The 24,540-nt window shown below is 39.2% G+C and overlaps 1 protein-coding gene across 1 annotated transcript in view; it reads right to left on the reverse strand.

Annotated features, from left to right (window-relative positions):
• Positions 1 to 19,464, reverse strand: part of LOC108101180 (neuronal acetylcholine receptor subunit alpha-7) — a 37,291-nt gene extending 17,827 nt beyond the window's left edge. Inside the window, exons 1-4 of the mRNA XM_043209299.1 lie at positions 19,125 to 19,464; positions 12,444 to 12,583; positions 12,161 to 12,205; positions 1,731 to 1,840 (exon numbers count right to left, since the gene is read on the reverse strand). Of these exons, the coding sequence (XP_043065234.1) occupies positions 1,731 to 1,840; positions 12,161 to 12,205; positions 12,444 to 12,583; positions 19,125 to 19,464 (635 nt within the window). The remainder of the gene's footprint in view (positions 1 to 1,730; positions 1,841 to 12,160; positions 12,206 to 12,443; positions 12,584 to 19,124) is intronic.
• Positions 19,465 to 24,540: the final 5,076 nt, after the last annotated feature.

Genomic DNA, 24,540 nt, shown 5'->3' on the forward strand with positions numbered 1-24,540 from the left:
AAGTGGTGGGATGAGGTGGGGATTTATGTTTAATTTTTGCATTTGGTATTATTTTTATGCGGTTTTATTTAGTTCTTTGTTTAGTAAGAGGGATTTGATTTCTCATGCACAATACTTGAAAATCTATTTTGCCTTTTTTTGTGATGGTCTGTTGGATGGTTTCTTGTTTTGTTTTTTGCAAGCTACGTATGAGTATGACAAAAAACATTTCTCCATTTTTTCTGTTTGGTTTTTTATTTTATTTTCTTAACAGTTTGTTGTCGGCCAAATAAATTCAAGTACTGAACGTCTAACCAGAAATATTACACCAGCATATTGTTGAACAATCTCTCAGGTGGTTATTGTCTTTCGGAAATAGAGCGAGAGGACTTTGACTTGGGCTTTTTGAGTTCATTAAGGTGAAGTCTAGGTGGGATATATATATTATATAGTTTTCTTTTGACTGGGAAGCAGACCACAGACCTTTGACCTCGACTCGAGGAATTCGACCCGTGCTGTTTCGAACAAAGTACTTGCGCAATATTCTGGTTAAACAAAGTTTAAGTTGTTGGAGTTTAGTCTGGGCGATTATTTAGCATTTTTTTTTTTTTTTGCGGTTACTCTTGGCATTTGGCTTTAGTTCGCTTTTATGGCTTGATGTTTGGTTTAGTTAATGCTGGATAACTCAGGCATTTCGTGTGTTATACAACGTTCGGTTAGCATTACGAATCCAATTACAATGTGAGGCCCACATCAACGGCAAGCTGACAATGTACAGTCCCACTAGACAACCACTGCGTGTAAACTACTCTTATTGAAGTAAACAAATGTAAATTATTCTGGTTTTCTTTTTTTTTTTTTTTTGTTTGTTTTCCTTATTTTGGTTAAGTCACTTTTCGAAACGTAAACATTGAAAGCAAATCATAAGCGGGTAACATTGAAACACAAATATCATATAATGTACGGGTAGGAAAAGTCGATTTTGGCCACCGAATCAAAACACATTATGGCATGTTTGACTTGCGGCCTGTTTCGATTTTCGTATTTGTTATTATTATTTTACTGTATACAAGTAGACACACAAACAATAGCGAGTGGATTATGATGCGTATATATAATAATAGCTATATAATTATGAGAATGGATATGAAGTCATACATAACTAAAGTGTATGCAAACATATCAAATATGCTGGGAATTATCGTTTTTAATTCAAAAACCAACTCAAATTGAACCGTACAAACAATATTATAAACAAACAATTAACTTTATGGGGTTTGTTAAGAGATTCAGATGGAGATTATATATAATAAATATCCATCGGAACAAACCCGTAAAGTTCAGATCTCTATTGGTCAGCTAGTAATCTATTTTAACTAAAGTGCACAACTCAACTACGTAATTATATTCGTATATGCTAGGTTTAACTATAACTATAACTGAACGCAAATCGAAACGATAACATAAACTCGCATTTTGGGGTCTTCATCCTGAGAATTTACTTGGATGGTTGTGGTTTTAACTTTTGGTCAGCCTAACTTACCATTGTTCAAATATTACAGTGATTAATTGGCTTAGATATTGTGGGTTATACGATCCTAAGTCTAGACTTAAGTCTGGTTATGTATTGCGCAAACACTTTATACTGATTCTCAGATTAGTTTCTTTGATTGATCATGAGGGGCTGCTTTAGCCTTTCTATTCGGTTACTTTAACGTCGAGTCCTTCCGATTTGGACACAGATCACTTACCTGTTGTACATGAGAACGTCGGGCTTCCACAGCTTATTGGGTGTGATTCGCAGGTCCTTGACGCCGCCATATTCCGTCTCATTCCAGCGCAGATTGTAGTCGTTCCACTCCTGGTTGTTCAACACACACACATTTCATTAGTTTTCATAATAGCACTCCAATTGGTTCAAACATATTTATATTGCTATCAAATTAAAGTTCTATAAATTCAAACAAAAATGCGACGTGATGTTTCGGAAAAGAAAACAGATTTCTCTGGTTATTTTTTTTGGTTTTTTTAGGGGGTACAGCACGAAAAGAAAGTCGGGTAAGAAAGTAAGGACTCCGAAATGAAATCTACTCAACTGCTGAGCACATGCACATACACACATGCAGTCTACCAACTACCATCTACTAATACCATTACGCACTAGAGACTAGGACTAAAGGATGGCCAACTTGCTCCATCTCTTTATTTTCTTTTTTTTTTTTGCTAACTGATTGGCAAGCTGTTGCTCTTAAGGATGCCAACCCACACACTCTCACGTACACACACAGCGGGCAGGGCACGCACACAGATACACTGTTGCCGTCTGCATTATATAGTACAACAATGTGCAACTTGACAACAACTCCGGGCTAAGTCAACCCCCCGCACGCCTACGAAACCGCACATGAGACAACTTTTATCAACGTTCCTCGTTTGCTCTTTTCTGATCCTGTTTAGTGGTACACGGCGAGAAAATTGGAACAACAATGCCAAAATAAAAAAATGAATGTTTAAACCTTTATTAAAATCTATAGCTTTCATTTAATCTTCAAAAAAACCCATTTGTTTAAGCAGCTTTTTGAGTTTTTAAATGATTGTTTAAGATTTATTTTTATTTTTATTTTAATTATTTTAAAAACTTTAATCATTTATATTTTTTAAAGTTAATATGAAACATTTTTAGACGTCAAAAATATTTAAATTTAAAATATTAAAATCGCAAAAGGAAGAAAGATATATTTAAATCATTGCAATTATGTAAAAAAGTCTATGTAAATAGACTAAATAGACTAGATTTGAAAATGTTTTCTTTTATTCCTAAAATTGTTGGTTGTAGTAAAAACTAATCGAAGCTTTTTCAAAAATTAGATTTACAATTCAGAAACAACTTGTTATCCCTTTTATGTACGTTGAGTAGGTGCATCACTTACCATTTCTTTTATAGTGTTCACGGAATTAAATAATCGAAAGATAAATAAATGTAGTATTTACAAAGTTTTAAGAACTAGAAATTTGAGTTTCTAACTTTCCCATTTAATTTTTGCAGTGCAGTCAAACAGTTGCTCAGTGCTTTGTGTCACTCTGCGGTTGCCTGCAACGCGATTCTGTCCCACGTCCTGAATTTCCCCCTGGTCGTTGCGTTTTGTGGCTTTCCTACAAGTGGTTCATGTTCGTGTCATAAAAGCGGCAAAGTTTCCCCTCTACTTAGTTTTGCCTTTGCCGGTCTCATGTTCGTTATATTGCTGTTGTTGTTCGCCGCTGTTATGTTTATAATTTAACACATTTGTGGCATTTTTAGAGCAAGCAATTGTCCTCGCCGACCCCCGTCGACCATTGCTATTGCTCATTTTCCCCGGAAGCTCCAAACACACACACACACACATACAGAATCCCTTTTTTAAATCACAAAAATTTAATTACATGCCATGGCCTCGTGCTGCATTAAATTATACGAGTGGCATGGAGCCGAGTATCTGCATCTGTGCTGGGTTTGTGCTTTAAAACCGTTTAAACTTGCCACTGCCACCCGTTATTGTGTGCGGCTTTTATGGCAGCTGTAAAAACAGATGCCTCGGTTGGGGCATCTCGTTTCGAGGTGAGCGGCATAACGATTCGTGCCCCTAAAAACATTCCAACCGCTTTGTGTGCCGGCGGAAGGACACAGATTTTGATGCGAGCGTGGCAATTATTTTGCGAAATAGTTACCGCCAAATAGTCACATTTACTGATGCGTGACAGAACTTTAGGGTCATATCCAATCTAATTAGCGAAAATGCAATGAAACTTTTCCACTTTAATTTCTGAATTTTTAATATTAAAATGGAAATTTACCAAAAAGAAAGAAAGGATTTTATTTTAAATAAAATAGATAGAAAATTGTATTCTTTCGTTTTCGATAACGAAATGTAATTAAAAGTCCAGTTTTTCTCTTAAATTAAATAGTCTTAAAATAAGCGTTTGTTTTTTGTTTTTTTTTTTTACCCTAGAAAACTTTATATGTTTTAAATATTTGGATAAAGTAAACTAGTTCTAAAAGTAAAGAACTTTCTTCCTTCCAACTCTTTCCTTTTAAATTGGTCTAAATTCCAAATTCGATAAACATCGATTTTTGAGGCTTTTCTGGTCGCGCTTTGTCTCCGAATGCTTTTGCTTTCATTTACCGATTTTAATTGCTATTTGACGGCATAATTGGGCCGTCGAGTAGAACAACAATCGGTTGACTGACGGGCACCATCGACGAGTTGAAGGGACCGGCATTTGGAATTTGCAGCTGCCTGTCTGCGGTTGCGAGTGGCAAATTGACAAACATTTGAACGCCATTTGAGGGCGAATACCGCCGACAGTTTATGAACGCCTCGCTCGAACCGGCCATCAATCATAAATAGTGCAGATTGTACACCAGGTCAAATGAAGCGTTCCATGTGTACTTTCTGTTCGATTGCAATTGCGAAATTACTAAAATTTATGGACCTCATTCAGGGTTGCATTCGATGGAGTGTAGTGCACACTCTACGTGTTAAATAAATAATTTAATTAATTTCGCAAATTGACAGGACTTGTCGGGTCCTACAGCACCGCTGCCGGAAATGAGCGTAAATATATAAATAAAAAATAGTGTGAATATCCCTCTTTTATTTCCGCACGCTTGTGTGTCACTTTTTATACATATTCAATTTTTTTTCCTTTCACACGAAAGATAAACACTCGCAAACACAATCGCATACAAAGTAAATGCAGGGCATGCAGTACGAACAAACACAGTTTGGGGCTTATTACACGATGCGATCTCTGGTCATGCAAATGTTTTCGTGTGTTTTTTGTGCCGGGTTAGGTTCTGTTTAGAGTTATGTTTTTTGGTCAGTTGTTTGGTTTATGTGTTTGATTTTTAATTGCTCTTAGTAGAAAGGAAACCGAAACTAACTCGCATCGAGTTCTAAACAAAAATGTCAAAAAAGGTTATACGCTGCGAAAAAAAACTAGTGGCCATTGTAGATCTCTATGTAGAAGAGTTATAAATTCAAAGAGAATAAAAAGGAAATAGCAGAAACCAAAGTTTATTTATTTGTGTCTGTGGTAATGTGGGTTTGTATTTTAATAAGCGATTTAATACAGTATTTAAGCTTGTATTTAACGATACTTATTTAGGTGATGATGTTTAAATAATTTAACGCACACACGAGCTAAGCCAACGCAATCTCAACGAGAGATAGATGGAAAAATAGAGAGAGAGACGGAAAATACGTACAAAGTTGTTTCATGAAGCGTTTTTTACAACAGAACTTTGGGAATGGGATTTCAGATGAAAGTTTTTAACCAGGAACAAAAACTCGATCAACTCTTGGTACTTCAGGTTAGGGTCGTGTGTGTTTAAATTATAATCAGGACAGACTCTTTCTGGACCAAATCCTGCCATCAGCACAACTAATTGCAAGGATAATTACGAATTAAACGGATACTTCAAGCTGGAGTGAACCAGAAAAAGTCCTTGATGTTCGATTTATGATTAAGTAGGTTTAAAGCGAATACACATTATTTAAAATACGGTTTAAGCTATAAGTAAGTATTTAAATTGGGGTTTAGGTTTAGGTTTATGATTTATGATGGCGAGTTTTAGTTAAGACTTACCAACGAAAGCCAAAGATTCGTTATGAGAAGCTGATTCTTCTCGTCCTACAAACGCATTTGGAACGAATTTTGGTTGTTTTGTTGTTAACGCCAAAGAACACAAGAAAATCAAGTTCAACGCAAGACCAACAATGGAAAGTAATAGTAAGTAAGACGCAAGGAAAGCCAAAAAGTTAATTTAAGTCAAAAGTTTAAAAAGAGCAGAGCATGATAAAAGAAAGTTTTGGTTTATACATTTGTTTTATGAGTTTTACAAGGTTCTTTTTTTCTTTTCTTTTTGAGCAGTTTTGTCTAGTTTTCTTTCTTATTTATAGCATCTGTTTTAATGACGTTTATGAACAAGATTTTTGTTGTATTTTTTTTGATGTTTTAGTTTAATCTCCACTAGCTCTGCACGCGATAAAGTTTGGCTTTAATATGCTGCAATTGGTCTTGAATTTGTCTGTGGCTTTGGAAGTGCAGCTAAGCAGCAAAACCACTGTGTGTAAGTAAACATTTATTGTAGTTTTTGGGGCTGTTGCAATTAACTTGTCTCATCTCTCCCATCATCATCACTCAATTTGCACAGAGACCAAGAGTCCAAGAAAGCCGAACAGAACGAATGGCTATCAAAAACTTTGTTGGCCCAGAGAAGCTTTGAGCCTTGAACACTAATCTCAATCTTTATCGCAATCCGCCCGCCCAATTTCAATCTGCTGGTCGGTGGGCCTTCAGATCCTTTGTCCATTGCGCCAATTTACTTTACAATCTCGCCTTCCTGTGTGGATTACATGCATATATACATATATATATGTATATCTATTCTTTGGCTCCGCCATTCAGGCGGGCTGGTCTGCAATAAAAACTTTGAACTAGGTAGTATCAAAACCCATTTATCTTTATACAAAATTTTAATTAAAGATATTTCATGCTGGCGCATTGTCAGTCACCCAGCCAACTAACCAACCAACCGCCAACTATTCGGACTTGGCTTATCCAATTCCCGTCAGGATGATGGGTTCAAGGTAGTTGTTCATCGTTTTGCCGTTTGTCGTTTGAAATGCAGATGAACGACTCACCGAATCCGACGGATCTGCATGTGAAAGCCGCTCTAAGGTGACTGTCATTAATAACTTGCCAGGGTAAACAACGAAAATGGTTACAAGCCGCAAAGCCAAAAATGAAAAGCGAAACAAAAACCGCAGGCAGCCCAAAAAAAAGAAAAGGAAAATGGAAAGAAATGAATGAAATGCGGGGGCATTTTCTGGCAGCAGCTGCAGTAACGACTTGAGCCATTAAAAAACAGATTCGATGCCGAAAAAGGGGAAGTGGAAGTGGGGCTTTTAAATGATATGCAAGGCAAAGGGGGAAGGAGGGGAAAGGGGGGTAAAAAAGCTATATCCTTGGCCAGGAGTTTGCTCTGGTGACCTGGATGATGATGATTTCTGCTGCGCGATTTCCACCCCATTTTTCGTTTAAGCCAATATGCAGTCACTTCCTCTCCACGTCAACTGCCACACAACACAGCAAGATTTGAATATGCGGTTGGTTCGGTTGGTTGTTCGCTCTGGGGAGTGGGAATATGTGGCACAATATTTGCCGTTGACACCTTATAAAAATGGTGGTTTTGTGCAAATTTCATGTTTATGACAGCACACGGATACGCCGGATATGTTGGGATGTGGGAGTCCCTGACATTGACGCATACTAATGACACTTTTGCTTCGAGTCTCGAGCCAAAAACTTAAAGCCCCATTTGCAGCAGACTCCGGCAATTTTGCATTAAGCGTTCGCTTAATCGTGACAAAGTCTCTTCTGCTTCTGCTTCAGTTACTCATATACATATATATTATATTTACGTGGCAACTCCTGGTGCACATAAGCTTATAGATTTATTTTGCATTAACATGCCAAATTGTTTTTAAATGAGTTTCTAATGAGCCAACAATTGCCGTCGTTGTGTCGTCTGTGTAGCAACACAACAATTCTGATTTCGGATTTCAGATTTCAGATTTCAGACTTCAGACTTCGGGCACTCGATCCGGGACTCTCCAGGCGGGGAATCCTCCGCCTTTTTTGGCTGGCACTCGCACACTTCACGTGATGAATGAATGTTTTTTTCGGCAGAAGTTTGTTGCCGCTGTTTGCCTTACAAATGGGTTATGCACATGGGCCAAAAACCCAGTGAGAGTAGACTAAAACCAGTTCCCCGTTCAAGGACGAAGTTTGTTGGCCTTGGCAGCACTTAAAGTGTGAGTGTGCGAGTGTATCTGTGTGTGAAAGACGAGACAAATGAGTGGGTGATAAGTGAACGGAGCAGTTTGCTCAGAGACGGCAAATGACTTTGTCGAACTCCGGCTGGTGTTAGCGGGCCATAATTTGGGTGAAAGTGTGTTTATAATGGATCCGAGGCGTGCTTGCCAAGTATCAATGGATAACGCTAATAGATTCGACACCTACTCAACTTTTAATCTTTGCCCTCAAAAGTCAAAGTCGTTGACTATGCCTGCGATGACTGAATCACATCAAATTTTGTGGAGCTTAGCTGCAAACATTTTAAATAGGTAATCCTGGGATTTTGAGTTCTCATAAATAGCGAAATTAGTTTTGTAAGTGATTAAAGAGTTTGCGTTTTAATGGCTTTGAAAGTCTTAAATTCAACATCATTTAAAGTTTTTTCTTCAATTTTCAGTTGCCCTAAAAAGTATGCTTTAAAAAGAAAAAAACGTTTTAATTATTTAATATTTACGATATTTAAAAACATTTTCACAGTAATGTTTCTTTATAAATTCATAAATATATATTTTTTTATAATTCGAATAATTTTTCTATTTTTTATCACGTTTGTTGTTAATCTAGCAATAAATATAAAGTTTTTTATTTATGAGCTATTTCTTTGGAAAATACTCGCTAAGCATCCACGAATTTTTGTTTTTATTGGTGCAGCGCTTAAAATCTGAACTTGGCCAAGAGTGATTTTAAATGACTTTTTGTGAATTAACGAGGCAAACTTTTAAAATTAATCGCTCAGTTAATCTTGATTGTTTTTCCTATCGTTATCAGCTTTATGTTTCCCATTTTCTAGCTTGGAAAAACCGAATTTCCACACAGATTGCCAAGTAATCTGCATTGGATTCCGATCCGTGACTTCTGGCTTTAGCCACGCCCCAAAACAACAGATTAAAGACCGACAAAGCTTGTTCGCTTCACGCCCTCGGAAATTCTCCATGTTCTCATCCGTTTTTTTGGGGGTGGTGGTTAAGGGGGAGGAGGGGTTGGAGTGGGTGGCCTTTGGCCATTTCCTTTTGACACATATTTCTAAAGCCCCAGTCATTTAGGGGGCTTTGTGGTGGCTGCAACCTGGCAAGTCATTAGACGACAGTTTACAACGAGTGGGTGCAAAATGCTGCTGCTGTTGGGTGGTTGGTGTTAGCCGAAAAATGCTAATGACTTTATTTTTCTTAACTTTGATGCTGATGACGCCCGGTGCCACAATGTGCATTTTAATGTCGTGCCAAAGGATCCCTCGACCTGACCCTTCCCCCTTTGTCCCTCAATGGCATTCGGTTGCAACTGGCTGACATGACGGGCCATCATCATCATCATCATCATCTTTATGGCAATCAGCAGGAGGAGAAGGAGGAGAACGATGAGATGGAAGAAAGGCCAATGGAGTAACCTTTGGTTAGCCAGGACTACGTGGTTGCCCAGATCCTTGATGGCAAAACTTTTCCAATTGTCGGACCAACCGACTGTAATCCCCGACGTCAGAGGGAATTTTCGAAGGGCATTCATTATTAGTTTCTGCAATTTGAGTAATTGACCAAAACTGTGACCAGGAGCCGCTGAAAATGTCCTGCTGCTTGTGGACTCATAAATCCCCCTCCGTTCGGATCGATTTATAATTTATGCCGCTGGAAATCAACGCTTTGCGGTTTCAATTCCCCCTCTTCATTTGATCCCCCCGCCTTCCCTCAAAATCCATCTGTCCGAAATGCCGAGTGCATAAATCAAATTATTTCATACATATTTAATCGTGTAAATTAAAATGCATTTGATTTGCGAGTGCCTAGATGTCCTGGCTTTAATTGTATAATTTATTCCTGACTCTGTGACAGAAAGAGAGAGAGAGAGAGTGAGAGGGATGGGCAGATTGAAAAGGGCGAGCACATTAAAGCCATATCTTTATCGATATCTTTTTGGTTTTTAGTAGGTTTGGCTGTTTAGGTTGTTAGTTGTGTTGCGCAATATGCAGATACATTTATATGGCAATATATATAATATATATACGTATAGATATAGATACAAAGAAAACACCGATTTGGAATTTTTAGTTTATCTTTCACTTTTTAAATGCACTTCGTTTAAACAACATGCAAGACACGACTTTAGTTGTTTGTTGCTTTGTTTTTTTTTTTTTTTGGTTGCGTTTTAAGTTGCGGCTTTTGCCTTTTACTCGGATATGTATAATCAGAGAACGCTTTATGACATGTACCCAGCAAAAATATATGGTAAATATACGTATATCGAACATAATCCGTAAAGAATACAAGTACACTATCTCGCACTGCAACAACAGACAATCACACACGCACAACGATGGGAATTTAAATGCAAGTAAAACATAATTGGAATTCGAATCGGAATCATTTGGGAGGTGGAGTGGATTGGGTGGGTGGCCAACAGTAATAGTCTTGTAAATCATTTTGTCAATCGATTAATGCACTTAATGGAGCAGACTAATTTGGGTCGAAGGTTGTTCATCTCTTCACAAAAGGAAAGGGGAACGGAGCTACGCAAAACGAACAAACATTTATGATTTACCGAATGGGTTCACCTAAATACTCGCTATTTATTCTAGCCTACAGTTGGTTGTCAACTAAATATTCCATTTAAAATCGACTCGCAAACTAAGCGCTTACATCAATTAAACTAAATGGGTTCGGGTTCCCCTGGCACTTGAATGTGATTACCCATTCTGCCGGTTGAAGGACACGGTTTTTAATAGGGGGATTACATTGGGTTATCATATGTGGCAACTGTGACCATCGGACATTGCAAAGCGAATTTAATTTCCCGACTAAGCACATTTATTCACACGGCAAGCCGCATGTTTCCGGGGAATATAATATATAAAATGTTTCGCAATCAGAAAAAACATAAATGGATAAAAAAAAACCACCATAATTATTATAATAAAATCGAAAATATGTATGAATATGTTTGTCCATGTAAATCACACAAAGCCAAACATGACAAAACAAATCGAAATAAAAACACCTAAACACGTGGCTTTTTAACAACAAAAAAGAAATATTTCCATAAAAAACAATCATTTGAAAATATTGCCTTGTTGCTTAAAGTTGGCATAACCAATTTTTTGATCGAAACGACAATTAGTTGAGTTCAAAGTTTGTTAGGCAGGAAAAAAGGCGTGATTTTTTGTAGCGAATTGAAAATTGACGGGCAATCATAAATCTCCCTGGGGGCAAATGAAAACACTCGACAGTGGGAGGTACTATTAATTTTTTTGAAAAGGGTTTTTACCCAGCCCGTGTCTGCAGCTCGATGGTTTTCGCTTTATGGTTTTCGGGTCGAGAGTGACCGGGAAAAATTGCAACTGGAATTTTCAGGTGAGTCGGCGGGGCACAAGCAAAGCGTTGGAAAAATGGCTGTCGTTTCAGAAATATAAATTTTATTTATGTCCATTCGGGTCCTTTGTTTTGATTTATTTGTTTATGTTTATGGTATGCCCGGCAATTTCTGCCAATTTAGCAATGCCATTTCGGGCGTCCCTTGTCCAGAAGAAGGCAACATCCCCTCCATCACGTCCGTTTCGAGTGAAATTTGTGTAAATCAAAAGTTTCTGTTGGCAGACGATGAGATTAGCCAAACACAAAATAAAAGGTTCGCATCTCAAAGGATGGAGAAAAAAGATCCACAGCCAATATAATAATATCACATTTAATGCCAGGAAGCTCTGCTAAACCATCATCAAAGCATTCTCATTCTCAGTTATTTATAAACATTAATTCGTTTTTAATTGGATTTAATTTGTGCTGTTTTTGCATTTGCTATACTATATGTTTTTAACGGTCTTTTAATTGAAATGTGTTTAAACGGTATCCAACAGACGCCATTTGCTTGCGAAACAAAATGTCAAAAGAACAAACAAACAGAAAATTATTCTGGCACTCTCACACAAGCACACACACACACACGTATGCACACTCGTACCCACACACACAGACATATTGAGACAACACATATGCAAACGCAAATATGTATTTATTTATTGATAAAGAAGCCCCCGTGGGGCAATAATTATTGAATGCCAAAAACAAATTCAGAGAAAAAGAAACGAAACAAATACTGGTGTTTTTCATTTTTGTTTATTTGGTGGTGAAACAAGTTATTCAAAAATTTGTCGCTTTTCACCTGGCAAAACGGAAACCTCAAAAGAAACGCAAAATCACAATCGGTCAAAAACGGAAAAATGAAAACAAAAATACGTAAAAGTAAGCCTAAAAAATAGTTGTGATGGTGACACAAAGAACGACGGGTACATGTCACTTACCAAATTTAACCACGCATTTGTGGTCAGAATCTGATTCTTTTCATCCTATAAGAGACGCAATCAATAATTGTTAATTTTTAGCCTGTTCACACGTTAGCTTAAAATGCATCGACAATTGAATTCGATTTGTGTGATTCGGAAGATATTAATCCGACAGCTGAATGCTGAACGCTTCTGAATGTTCTCTCAATATTTTTTCTTGCTTATCTTTTTGATGCTTTTTTTGTTGGAAATTTGTTAGCTGGAGCGAAGGGATATATGCAGATCCTCTGCGACCACTTACCACGTCGATGATCTGCTGCAGTGTCAGTCCGAATTTGACCTCCAGGGGCTCCGATTCATTGGCCACGGGTCGTTCCAGTGTGTTGTATGTGGAGAGCAGGTGGTTCAGCAGGCGCTTTTCATGGGGTCCTTGACAGCTTTCTGCAAAAGCGAAAACAACAATCGAGTGAGAAAAGGGATGAGAAATAAATCAATAACAGTGGCGGGGCGAACGTGTTGCAATTAAGTGCGGGATCATATTCGCCACTGATTTATGGCACTTTCTGCCAAATTAAACTAATAACCGGGCTCACTTATTGGCAGTCGTGGCGGAGCGGCTCATTACGGCAAAAGCCATTATAAAAATGGCATGTGCCCTGGCAGCCTGATGAGTTTCTGGCCACCGCCTAATTGGTCCGAATCATTTCGGAACTCTAAATGGAACGAATTTTCGCTTTCGTCCCAGGGTCGACTGGAATGGATATAATGTGCCAATAAAAGCTACCAAATTGGAGTAGTTAATATTCTTGTTTTCTCTTGAGCTCTTAGTTCTTAATTCTTAAAGGTCCATGACATTCTCATTAAAATAATTATTAAATATTAAAGAAAATGGGAGTCTCTATTAGACAGAGAAAAATGTTTTTCAGACAGAATCATTTCAGTAGTTTCAATTAATTCCCGACATAAATTGCTTTACATTTGATAAGATTTTATCGAAAGTATTAAATTTAAGCTTTCACTTAACTTTTTCCGGTAAAATTAAATTTCTTTCACCAATACACAAAATATAACTTACACATGAAAGCTTGTCAGTAAAAAAGGATTTTTGACAGAATACCGACAAATAACCTTAAATGCTAATTCCCAACGATTTGTAGCATGTTATTCAATACAAGCATCTTTTTTCCACTTCTGTTAAACTGCTCAATACATAAAACAATCAATATATTAAATAAACCATAAATTAAGGACCATAATCCTTATTGAAGTCCGGCAACACGACCAATCTCCCACTCAACTACGGCTGCTTGTCAGTGAAGTAATGCACATTAAACCGAAGCGTTTAAGGTAGAGTGAGCTAAGTCCTCGTATTATATTTCCATTGTAGTGCTCTTACTTAGTTGCCTCGGTGGCCCCCCTGGAAAATGGCTTTGGCTCCCACACAATTTGGCCAGAATGCTCTGGTTTTGGGACTGGCCTAGGTGGCGGCCATAAAATGTCATTAAGTGCCACTGTGTAGGGACGACTCCTCTGCTCCTCTCCTAAGGACGAAGGATGTACGACGATGGAACCGGGTCGCAGTGGAAGTGTCCCAGGTACATTGTGTTAAAACAAACCGTAAAATGGGCAATGGCAAATATTTGAGATGAGCGCAAAAAGTTTGGGGAATTTACTAGAAGTGAATAGAACAGAACTGAAGAGAAGAGAAGTCTCGCCTGTCGGATAAACCGGCTTTTTGTGTCCCAGGAGCGCTGATAAATTGACAACTCAATTGTGAAAACTATTTGCACGCCATTAGGCGAGAAGACGGCAACAAGAGGTGTGGCCATTTGGGCCGGGGGACAACAAATATTGACAGGCCAGCCGCAAAATTTGAGCCCAACAGTGTGTCAACTCATTCATGAATGCATTGCCTCTGCTCGGTTCTCCCGGTGGTTTCTGATTTTCTGGCCCCAGTCCAAGCTACAAGCTGCTCCTGCTCCTCGCAATCGAGTCCATGACGGAATTGCGTTTAAATTATGCAACTGGGACGGGAGCAGGAGCAGAATCCGCATTCGAATCTGAATCAGAATCGGAACCAAAAGCAGGAGCAGGAGGAAAAGCAGCCCATGAATTTGGCATGGACGAGCGACCACTTGGAACTGACCGCCAACCACTGGCGAACTGACCAACTGGCAAACTGACGAACTGACCAAACCCACAGGCTGTCAAGGTGAGCGATTGTGTTTATTACATGGGCATTAATATGCAGGACCTTGCAGGTCACCAGGTGACCGAAAATGCGAATTGACGTGCCGTTATGGAATGCCATCATGTGGTGTAGCACCCAAGGACTCGGCCCAGCGTGTCCTTTGTCCTTTATCCTGCTGACAAGTGACACTAATAAGCAACTAAGTTGCTAACAGAGTGCACTTCACACTCAAATGCCGAAATCCGACCCAAATGGTCGCCAAAAAAAGAAAAAGTATGAAACTTTATTTAGAACTAGAAAAACAATCAGTTAAAATATCAAAAAATAAATACAAAATTACTTTGATGTTGTTCAGGCTTTATTGCATTTTGCTCGACATTTGTTGACTGTAAGGGTAAATAAACTTCGGCTCCCCAAAGCTAGCTTCCTTTCTGGTTTTTAATGTTTTTGGATATAAATAATTTATATAAACATTTTTAATTTTTTTGCTTCTTTTTATTAATATATGATAGATGAGTGTCGACAAAATAAAAATGTTGCGATTAGTTTCATTAAAATTTTCTGACCAACTGTAATTTAAATGTAAATGTTATTTTAAAATAATTGTTCCCAATATGTTTGAATTGCTATAAGTTTTCAATCACAACTCATAATTTTTACCCTAAAACAACACATTCCTTTGCCGACTATTCTGCTTTTAGCAGAGAATTTTAGGTTCCTTCTCATACATTTGTAAATAGTTATTCCATTTGCATTGAACAAAATATGAAAGAATTTTATAGAGTATATCTTATTCAAAGCAATGTATTGATCTGCGGTCGCCAAACATTGGAAATCGTGTTGTTTAAGAACTTTAAGACCAATGCATCGGCGCAATCAGGCATAATTGAAACCGAAATTCGATTTAATTGAATGAAGCATGAGCCGAAGGAAGTGTTCCTTGAAGGATGCCAGAATTAGGCTGCCACAGTGTGCATGCATCTTGGGGCATATAGAATGTGTTTGCAGCAGTGTGTAGATGTATAGGTGTGTGTGCGTGTGGCTGTTTTGCTGTGTGGGTGAGTTACTGGCAACTTATTTGTGCGGTGTGTGTTGACCCAGTTTCCCTAGCTCGCTGGCTCTCGGGCCTGATCAATTTGGCCTTGAGCGTCGGTTGCAACTTCTCCAGCTGCAGTTGTCCTTGCACTAAGTTGACATTTGATTTCTCTGGCCACCATTGTTGCCACTTCCCCAGCTTTTCCCTCTACTACTAGTGCCACTGCCACTGCCTTTGTCTCAGGGGTCGTCGTTTGCATGATTTAAAACTATTTAACTTGGTTTCGTCGAGGGTGGCTTCTTTTGTTTTGCGACAATTTGGTTTGTTCGCAATTGGCACCTTGAATGCTAAGTGTTTTTTTTTTTTTTTTTTTTTTTTTTTTTTTTTTTTGCCCCTCTGTTCCGTTGTGAGCGCTTTCAGTTGTTTTTAAAAAATTTACGAGCATGTACTTTAACCTTGGTGCAAAATGGGGGTTTGCATTCGCAAAAGGAGGAAGGGAAATGCATTCCTTCTGCAATTGTGTGGGATGGTTTTGGTAAATTGTTAATTACTATTGTGATGCATTGTGTGCGCCATTTCCCAGTTGGGACTGGCGAGAATTCCTTGTGCGCTGCGCAACTGCGGCAAACGTGGCGTATACGTGATTTCTGTGGTTAATTCAACATCAAGTGTAGCAGTTGCGTACTGAGATTGCTTTTTGCGGACAGCGTGAACCAAAAATGAACTCGTTGCGGAAGCAGACTTTTGACGAGGACAAAACAAAAATCAACATATTCAATGAAAAGTTGAGGGGAAAACTTGCGCAGATGCTTAGCAATTCAAATGGTGGGAAATACACAAATTGTTGTTCAAGTCAAGTTGTCTGCCTCTCATCGCCGCTTACCTAAGCAATGCAATTTATTAAACTAACTACTTAGGCATGCGAAAATAGGGCCCCGGCAAAAACACATAAAAATAATCTAACACACTCTCAAGGCAACTCAGGCACTCTCCTGCCAAGAAGTGAACGAGGGTCCAAAAGCGGAGAAAGTGTAGAGAGCGGAGGAAGTGGGGAAAGCGGAGAAAGCAGAAAAAGTGGGAAAAGGGGAAGTGGAAGGAAAGAGCCTCGCAGAAGTAGCAGCTGGAGAACTCAAGTGGCAACACACACTTCAAGGCCCGACTCGACTTGGCTGCCAAAGAGATACTTTCAACACACCGTTCGACAGCTTCAGCAGCAACAACAACAACAACAGCAACAGCAACAACAGCAACAACAACAACAACAACAACGGCTACGGAAACATCAGCCAAATCAGTCACAACAAAAGATGCACTAAGAGAAATAACCACCCACTTCGCTAGTGTAAATAAATAAATACCTTTTTATTCAAACGTTTATTGAATATTCAACAGAATAAATTCTTGTTTCTCGCTGAATCTACATTCTGTAGATTTATAGAGACCTGCTTACATATGGTTTGCATTTTAATAAAAACAATCACCATTTATTATTGTTTATTACCTGCGTTGACTAGCAACCAAAACACGATAGCTTTACACTAAAATAAACCTTTTTATATTTGTAAATGACTAACAATTGATAATATAAATACTAATTTAAATTTAAATGGTCTAAACCATTTAAAACATTAAATTTATATTCAGTATTATTGATCACATTTTGTCCCAATAATTTTTTTCCATGTTTTCCAACACTTCCTTTTCACTAGGTATTCCAAAAAATTACATAATCAATATGAGGACTTTTTTGGATACCTTTTTTGATTTCTCGCAGTGCATTTGGGTTTTTGCGACTTAATTGCAACGTGTGGGCCTCGCTCGGCCTTTGCATTATGCATGAACCGGCACACGGCTCGTTATTATCATTTTGGAGGCGTTGGATGTTGAATGTTGGATGCTGGATGCTGGATGCTTGTCGCTAATTGCAATTAAACAATAATGCAAGCAGCGGGGTGGAGAGCAGCTCCTTCGAAACGGGGGACTTCATACGAGTTTTGGAACAGAAATTCGCTTAGAAGAACGTGTGTAACTGGCTAGTAATTATGTCGCCTTGCCTCCTTTTTGACGGCAAAAGGCGATTAATTAAATGTTAATAGCCAGGCCAGCGGGATGGCAAAAACAACGGCAACAACAAAGGCAACAAAAGGCTGGCAATTAACGGTTCGCATTTTGCCTTCGCAGCCGTCTTTGTTTATATGTTTATTTGCATATCATTAAGCCGGGGAAAATAACTGAAAAGCGTTTTCTTCTTCAGGCGAAAGGGAGTGCATTATCAACATTGACATCCTGAATGGCTGCCAAGATGTTGAACTGACGTGCTGATTAATTGCCAGCTGAAATTGGCTCAAAACGAAGTTTGTCTAGGATAATGAGATCCCTTTTTTGTTGGGAAACCAAAAAAAACTCTTTTTCGGTGGATCAAATCAACGGAATTTCAATTGACCTGCCCTACTTTCTTTTTTTTTTCCAAGGGCCACTTAAGAGCTATAAAAAATCAACACCCTCCAAGCCCAATTTCATTACGCATAACATTTCGGCCAAGTTTGTTCTACTCACACACACAAACACACATACACATGCATATTAAGACCTATTTCCATTTAGCTCTCAATGACTTGGATGTGTTTTTCAATTTTTCGGGCATTTCCAGGACGAATCCAACTGGGAACAGTAGCCCACGATTCGCCCTCATATTAAATGCATATCGCAATGCGAATGTGTAAATTTCTGTGGGCCAGTTGGGTGGTTTTTGGGTGGTTTTTTTGGGTGGTTACAAGCTGGGTGGTTGGCCAGTTAGGCGGCAAAGGGCGCCGCATCGCCATGCAGCATGTTTGTGTCACGTTCGCGACTTCATTTGAAATTCATGCATAATAAGCAGTCAAGTACAGGCATCCACGAATGTGTGTGTTAGTATGGGTGAGTGTGTGTGTGTGTACACCCATTTCCCGGGGTTGTGCATCACGACTGGGTCGTTTGGGATGGATCCTCGGGGGAGTGGGTGGCGAAAGGTGGGTGGGGCTGGCTAGGCCGAACTCCTCTGCCACGCCCACTTCACTCCATTTAACTCCCACGCCCACTCTCTCTTCGGTTGCTGCATAAACAAGCATCCAATGTCGGAGCTAATTTTATTAAAAAGCATCGCCAGCAGCCAACAGCTAAGCCAAAAGGCAAGCAGCGCGAACGAGGAGCGCTTTTCCCAGCACAGTGGTTGTGCAACCAGTTTGGGTAACACATTTTCAAAATTTAATTTTGGGATTTAACTACTTTTCAGAAAGGGGAAACAGCATTACCCAAAACAACATTAGGGAAATACATCAAATAAAAATTCAAATTAATGCTTTGAACACTGTTAAAGGTATTTTTTTTTAATCGAAAAGGTTTTAAAACTGTCTACATTAAATTAAAGTATATCTTAAAGGTACATTTAATTTTATATTTATTTTCTTGGTTGCGAATATGCAAAAAAAACTTACTGCTATGCTACATGTTCTCAAGGTTGTGGGAAGAATTTAATAAAATAAAATTCGATTTAGTTGTAGTATCAACAACATTTGAAATTCGTATTCTGGAGTAAAATATCTTTTTTGGTGATCATTGATGATCGATGAGACTCGATTACTTATCATTATTATTAATCATTTCCATAAATCTGTTAACAAGATCGTTGTCATTAGCAAAGCAATCCGCGTAATCCCTAGCCGACGTGCGAGTGTCACAAATTAAAACCAAGAGCGCATTGAAGCCACAACTTTGACCTTGCACCTTGTCACTGATTTCGGGACTACAGAGCTTGGATATATCATGTCCCTCCAGGGCATCCAATATGTACTGGAAGTCCAGTCTTATGCTGTAGTCACTCGAGCAGAATTTCACCGTGGCCTCGAATCTCTCCTGCTCGAACTTTCCCCTCTCGGAAATCTCCTGGATGCAACTCAGTTTTCTAATGTGCTGCTTTATGTTGTCATGGGTATCGTTGCCGTTTAAGACAGGATAGTAGAACTGCTCCTGAAACTCGGGCGAATCGAAGATATCACATTTCGCGATGAATACGGTCAGGCCGAGAGCCGCAAAGATGAGGAGAAAGGCGGCCTTCATTGGCTCGGTTGCAAGTTGAACTAAAAGGGGCTGCAATTGATTGGAAATACCAGGGATTTCATGCTCCATCGGCTGCATCGAATGCGATTTTAGACCACTGTTTGCTGGCTTTTGAACCGCTGCTGCTGCTGCTGCTGCCTGCTGTTGTTATTCGGCCCAGTTGACTGCCGACCACCCGCTGTTTTGTAGTCCAGTGTACGAGTACCATACTGTTCTGGCCCCCAAACGAACCCACTGATGGAGTGGAGTGGAATGGAGTGGAGTGTAGCCGCAGTTGTAGTTCCCCACCCGCCGCCGCCGTCGACAGGACATAAAAATGCAGCTCTCGAGCATAAACAAACATAATGCGTGCCCATCCCCACTGGATTCCTCGTTCGCTTTCGCTCTCGCAAAAAAATTTATGCGAAACGAAGTTAGGCGAAGCGCTTAGCATATAGTACACAAGGCCTCCTTTTCGTCCTTGTTTCCCTCGATCCAGGACCCTCGCCATTTCCTTTTTTTCCACTCCGCCCTCCATTTTAATTAGATACATAAATTTGGTGGAGATTCTTGGGCAGGCTGAAAGGTAAACAGCTTTTACGAGAGGTTTTTTTTCGTATGCCGGAGTTAGTGACTTGTCATCGGTTGGCTAAGAGTGGCTTTAAGGGTTTCACCGATTCAAGCTGGAAACGATTGCCTGAATATATTCAGCGTTTCCTCGCCTCATGTTTACTACTGATTGAAAACTTTTGTTTATGCCAACTTTTCTATTTGCAGTTCAAACTTTTTTAAAACAACAAGGCAACTTTTATGTAAACAAAAAGTGGTAAATATCATGTGTTTAGCTTTTATCCATTTATAAAAACATACATTTAAAGCAATGTAATGCTATTTAGGTTCCCTAAAGAATGAACTACAGTATCATAATTTTCATAATTTAATAATGCTATTTGGGTTCTCTAAAGAATAACTACAGTTTCATAATTTTGGTTTTATATTTTAAAATCCTATTTCAATACACCACATTACAATTTATATGTTCTTAGTTTGGTTTCAATATAATTTTAGTACGTTTCAATTATAAAGACTCTTCTTAATTACCAGGAAATTTGTAAATTTAAGATTAATCCCTCGACCTTGTTAAAGCAAGTGTCAACCTTGGTCAACGGCCTAAATCGTCACCATTCTCGGGTTTATGGCTCATACAGGGACTCTCGAAATACAAACAGCAGCCGCTGGAGCACTTTAAAATTAATCGCACGATTTATGACGCACCATCTAACCGCTAATTTATATGGCTTAAACCCCAGCCGATTTTCCCTGAATGTGGCAACTGTACTCTACTGGCTGAGTGTGTGACTAGGATGTCGGTGTACTTCTGTGTGCCACAAAACACTTTGCGCATTTCAAATGAATATTCCGTCGCTCGTCGCTACGCTGATTTTCAAAATCGCTCGGATAGACAGGGAAAAAGGCACAGGATGTACAGGGATATATATTCCAATGGATGGGGGGTGGATTTCGGGGGGAAAATGGTGTTTTCTGTAAATGCCAGGCGACTCTGTATGCGTGGCTAGATTTTGATCGCGGTTTCAGCGTTTTGCGGCTCACTCGCTGGCAAATTCAATTTCAGCACCAAAGCCGCCGACGACGATGATGACGAAGCCGGCGACTTGGCCATTAATTCGGCTGCGTAGCAACCGCACAAATTTAATGTTCGAAAATAATTTAAATTCTAGCGGCCAAAAGCCGTGGCTTTCACCTTTTTAGGGGATTTTAATGGGGCAACATTTACATTATCCACTATTAAATTTTTGGAGCCGCAACGCAAAGCGATTTGTAATTAACAATTGTTACTCCATTGTGTTAGCCTAATCTGGCTAAGTGCTTTTACTTTTATTAATCGCATTCCGGTTTTCCGGAAATTTTTGATTTACTTTTATGTTTGCCTTTGCTGCTGCTTTCCACGTTCAACTCTTAAATAATTTGGCACGAAGTCTCATTATCGTTTGCCAAAAAGGGAGCCCATTTCCTCCTTCTCCTTCTCCTTTTTTTGGAAAAGCTACCCAGCAAGGAAAAGTTATAAATTGCTACATAGTTTTCTGGTGCGCCAAAGTTTACCCTCTCCCTCTCTCTCTTACTCTCGCTTTCTCCGCTTTCACCCTGCATGATGGTGTGTGTGTGTGTGCGTAACAAAATTAAATGTGCGCTAAGTAACGAGATATATATATGTGAGTGGGTGTATGTGTGTAGGTGGGAGGTGCGTGGGAGGTTCTGTCTAGTCTCAACATTTGGTTGGACAAATTAAAAGCACTCGGAGATTCCATTTTATGGCCCGGCACCAATGCTCTTGAAAAATTATGCATATGTTAGAAGTCAACAAGGAGGTCCATAAATTCACTAAAAAAGATGCTGGAGAAAGTCTGAAACTGAAAATATACGAGAATGTTTGTCTGCTTTTGTCTAGGAATGCCAGTAATGCATGAAATTGATTCCGTTTTGGTTGAATGGCCCTTTAATGTGTAACGTTATCCAGATGCTCAGGGGAGATAAATATTGAAGCTGATAGCTATAATTACAAGTATACTATCTGCAATTATGCCTAAAATATCTTCTCAATTTCTCATTGGTTTTGATTTTAATTGGTGAGTAAATATACAAAATTATTGCAGACCAACAGTAATTAAATAAAAGCGCAGTCCATTTTCAAAGATTATTAATTGTGTTATTTAGATTTTTTAAGGTGGCAAGTGGTTTTTAGTTAATTAGCTATTGGATAACAATTCGGATTATCCTATTAAAATTAATTAGAAAAAATTAATCTTTAATAATTATTTTTATTTTCTGTTCTTTTTTATTCTGCTCTAAAAATACAATATTAAAAAATGTATACTTATGGTATTTTAAGAGCATTAAACAAATCCAACTAATTTATTCAATCATTTGAATGGTCTAAAGTGTTATGGTTGATTATTGGAATTAGCACGTTCTAATCTGATTTGTATCAATTTAATTTCTAGTTTTTCCAGTTGGATGGTTTAGATTTCCCTTCAAGTTTTTCAACCTCCCCCTAAGATTTGTAAACAGCTTAAGCGGAAATCTGTTAAATGGACGTTCTTAGAAGCGAGATGCTCATAGCAATGCTGAGCAAACCCAATCACATCCAATTGAGCACAATTTGTGCCCCATTCATGTTCAGTTTCACATCATCATCATCATCAGGGCTCCCAGTTCCAGTCCCCTTTTGCCAGTCAGTCGGCAACTCATTAACGTTGGCCCACGCAGCTGCTTTTTGGCCGAGAGTGAAAGGAGAAACTGCCCGCCTATCGATAGAACAAAGGATTCCACCTGCAGCCGTTCACTTTTCCCCCGTTCACTTTTCTTTTTTAACTTAACCAGAACTAGAGATTATAATCTGGTACAAATGGGGAAATCCCGGCAAACCGGCAGATTAAATTTGTATTCCACTTGTACTCCAAAGCGGATGTGGCCATGTGTGCAAAATTGAGTTCCCTTCCCACAGAATTACAGCCTATGTCCTTCTGTTTCAGCTTTCTCTCCCCTTTTTCCTTTCACTTTTTTTTGTGGGAGAAGGGGATGGGCGTGGTCATAGTTAGGTCCTCGAAAAAGGGAATCTGATGCGGTGTTAGTTACTCTCCATAAGAGCCTTCCATTATTAATGAGAAGACAACGCAAATTAAACACACACGCGATGCAGAGAGTTGGGTAGTCGCTTTTGGGGCTCGTAAAGTTCGCATCAAAGATTCATTGATATTGTAGGTCTTTGAACAAGTTTCCCCTCCATCTCTCCCCTTTCTCACAAAAGTCGGAATTTGTCCGAGTAATTTACGGAAAATGCCTGACTCTTGGATGGTCTGCCTGCCTGGCTTTTCGACTTTCAGCCAGTTAGTTAGCCAGAGGCTCGGCAAATGTAATTTTGTGTAAAAATTTTCATGAATGGAATCGCTTTCAGCGCCCCCAGAAAATTGTGGCAATTGTGTGGCATATTTTTGGAGGTTACTCGAGTGAGTAGCTCAAAAAAAAAAAAAAAGGGGGAAACCAATCCGTTTCGAAAAGCGGAAACTGAGCCCTGGTAGGAAATTTCTGTGCGTCGTGTTCTTGCAACAAAGTGTGGACTTTTCCTTTGGCCGCAAGGCAAATCAATTTTGCAATGGCCTCCGACCACAGAAAACGGAAACGGAAGCGGGGAAAACAGGTAGTAAATTCACCTTTTGCGGCTGACAGCTTAACGCCTTCGTATCATATTTCATTTTCATTTCGGGTTTTCGATGGAAGAGGCAGGATCACTGGCAGTGCAATCTCACCAGTCATTTGTCTGCTCATCCAAATTACGAACAGATTCGGGTTGGCAAAAGTGCAGTTCGCCTTCGTTGTTGCGGCTTGATTAATGACGCTGCCACACAGCACTTTCAATTGCACTCTCTGCGGTGCATGCCACAAAATCTGAGATGAATTACCCGCTGGCACGGCGGTTGGTGGTTCGTCACTCGTCCTCGTTCCCCACTCAAAGTATCGAAATGTTAGGCTGACAGTAACATATCTTATCCATATTTATTGGCAGCAACCAGCTTTCCGCGCTCCGGAGAAAACAAAATCCCGACTTGGCTCTAAAATTGCATTAATATTCCGCATATATTTGCCACCTCCGCTCGTTGAAACTTCATTTGAATTACGATTTCCCCATTGGCATTTGCAACTGCGGCACCTTGTAGCGCTGCAACTGCGCTGAAATTGCATATATTTTCTATAAATTATATTGCACAGCAGTGCCAACACACAAACTGGGCTAAGAAAATGTTTCGACAAAGTTTGCATTCTCGTCCATAAATTTAAGGCCCACTTTCCCCCTTTTCCTGCCGCCTTTCTGGCTAAATGAAATTGCACAGATTTGCACACAGGCCTCGCAAAGGTTTGCTCACTTTAATATTTATGAAAACAAAAGGCGTGTCACCTACGCCCCCTGTGTATACACACCTTCTATGTGTGAGTATCCGTGTGTGTGTGTGTGTTGTCATTCATTTATGCATGTTGTGCACATATTTGATGGATGTCAGCGAGGAGACGAGAATCGAGTCG

This window comes from Drosophila ficusphila, unplaced genomic scaffold (genome assembly GCF_018152265.1).
Source record: "Drosophila ficusphila isolate 14025-0441.05 unplaced genomic scaffold, ASM1815226v1 contig_794, whole genome shotgun sequence".
Classification (NCBI taxonomy): Eukaryota; Metazoa; Arthropoda; class Insecta; order Diptera; family Drosophilidae; genus Drosophila; species Drosophila ficusphila.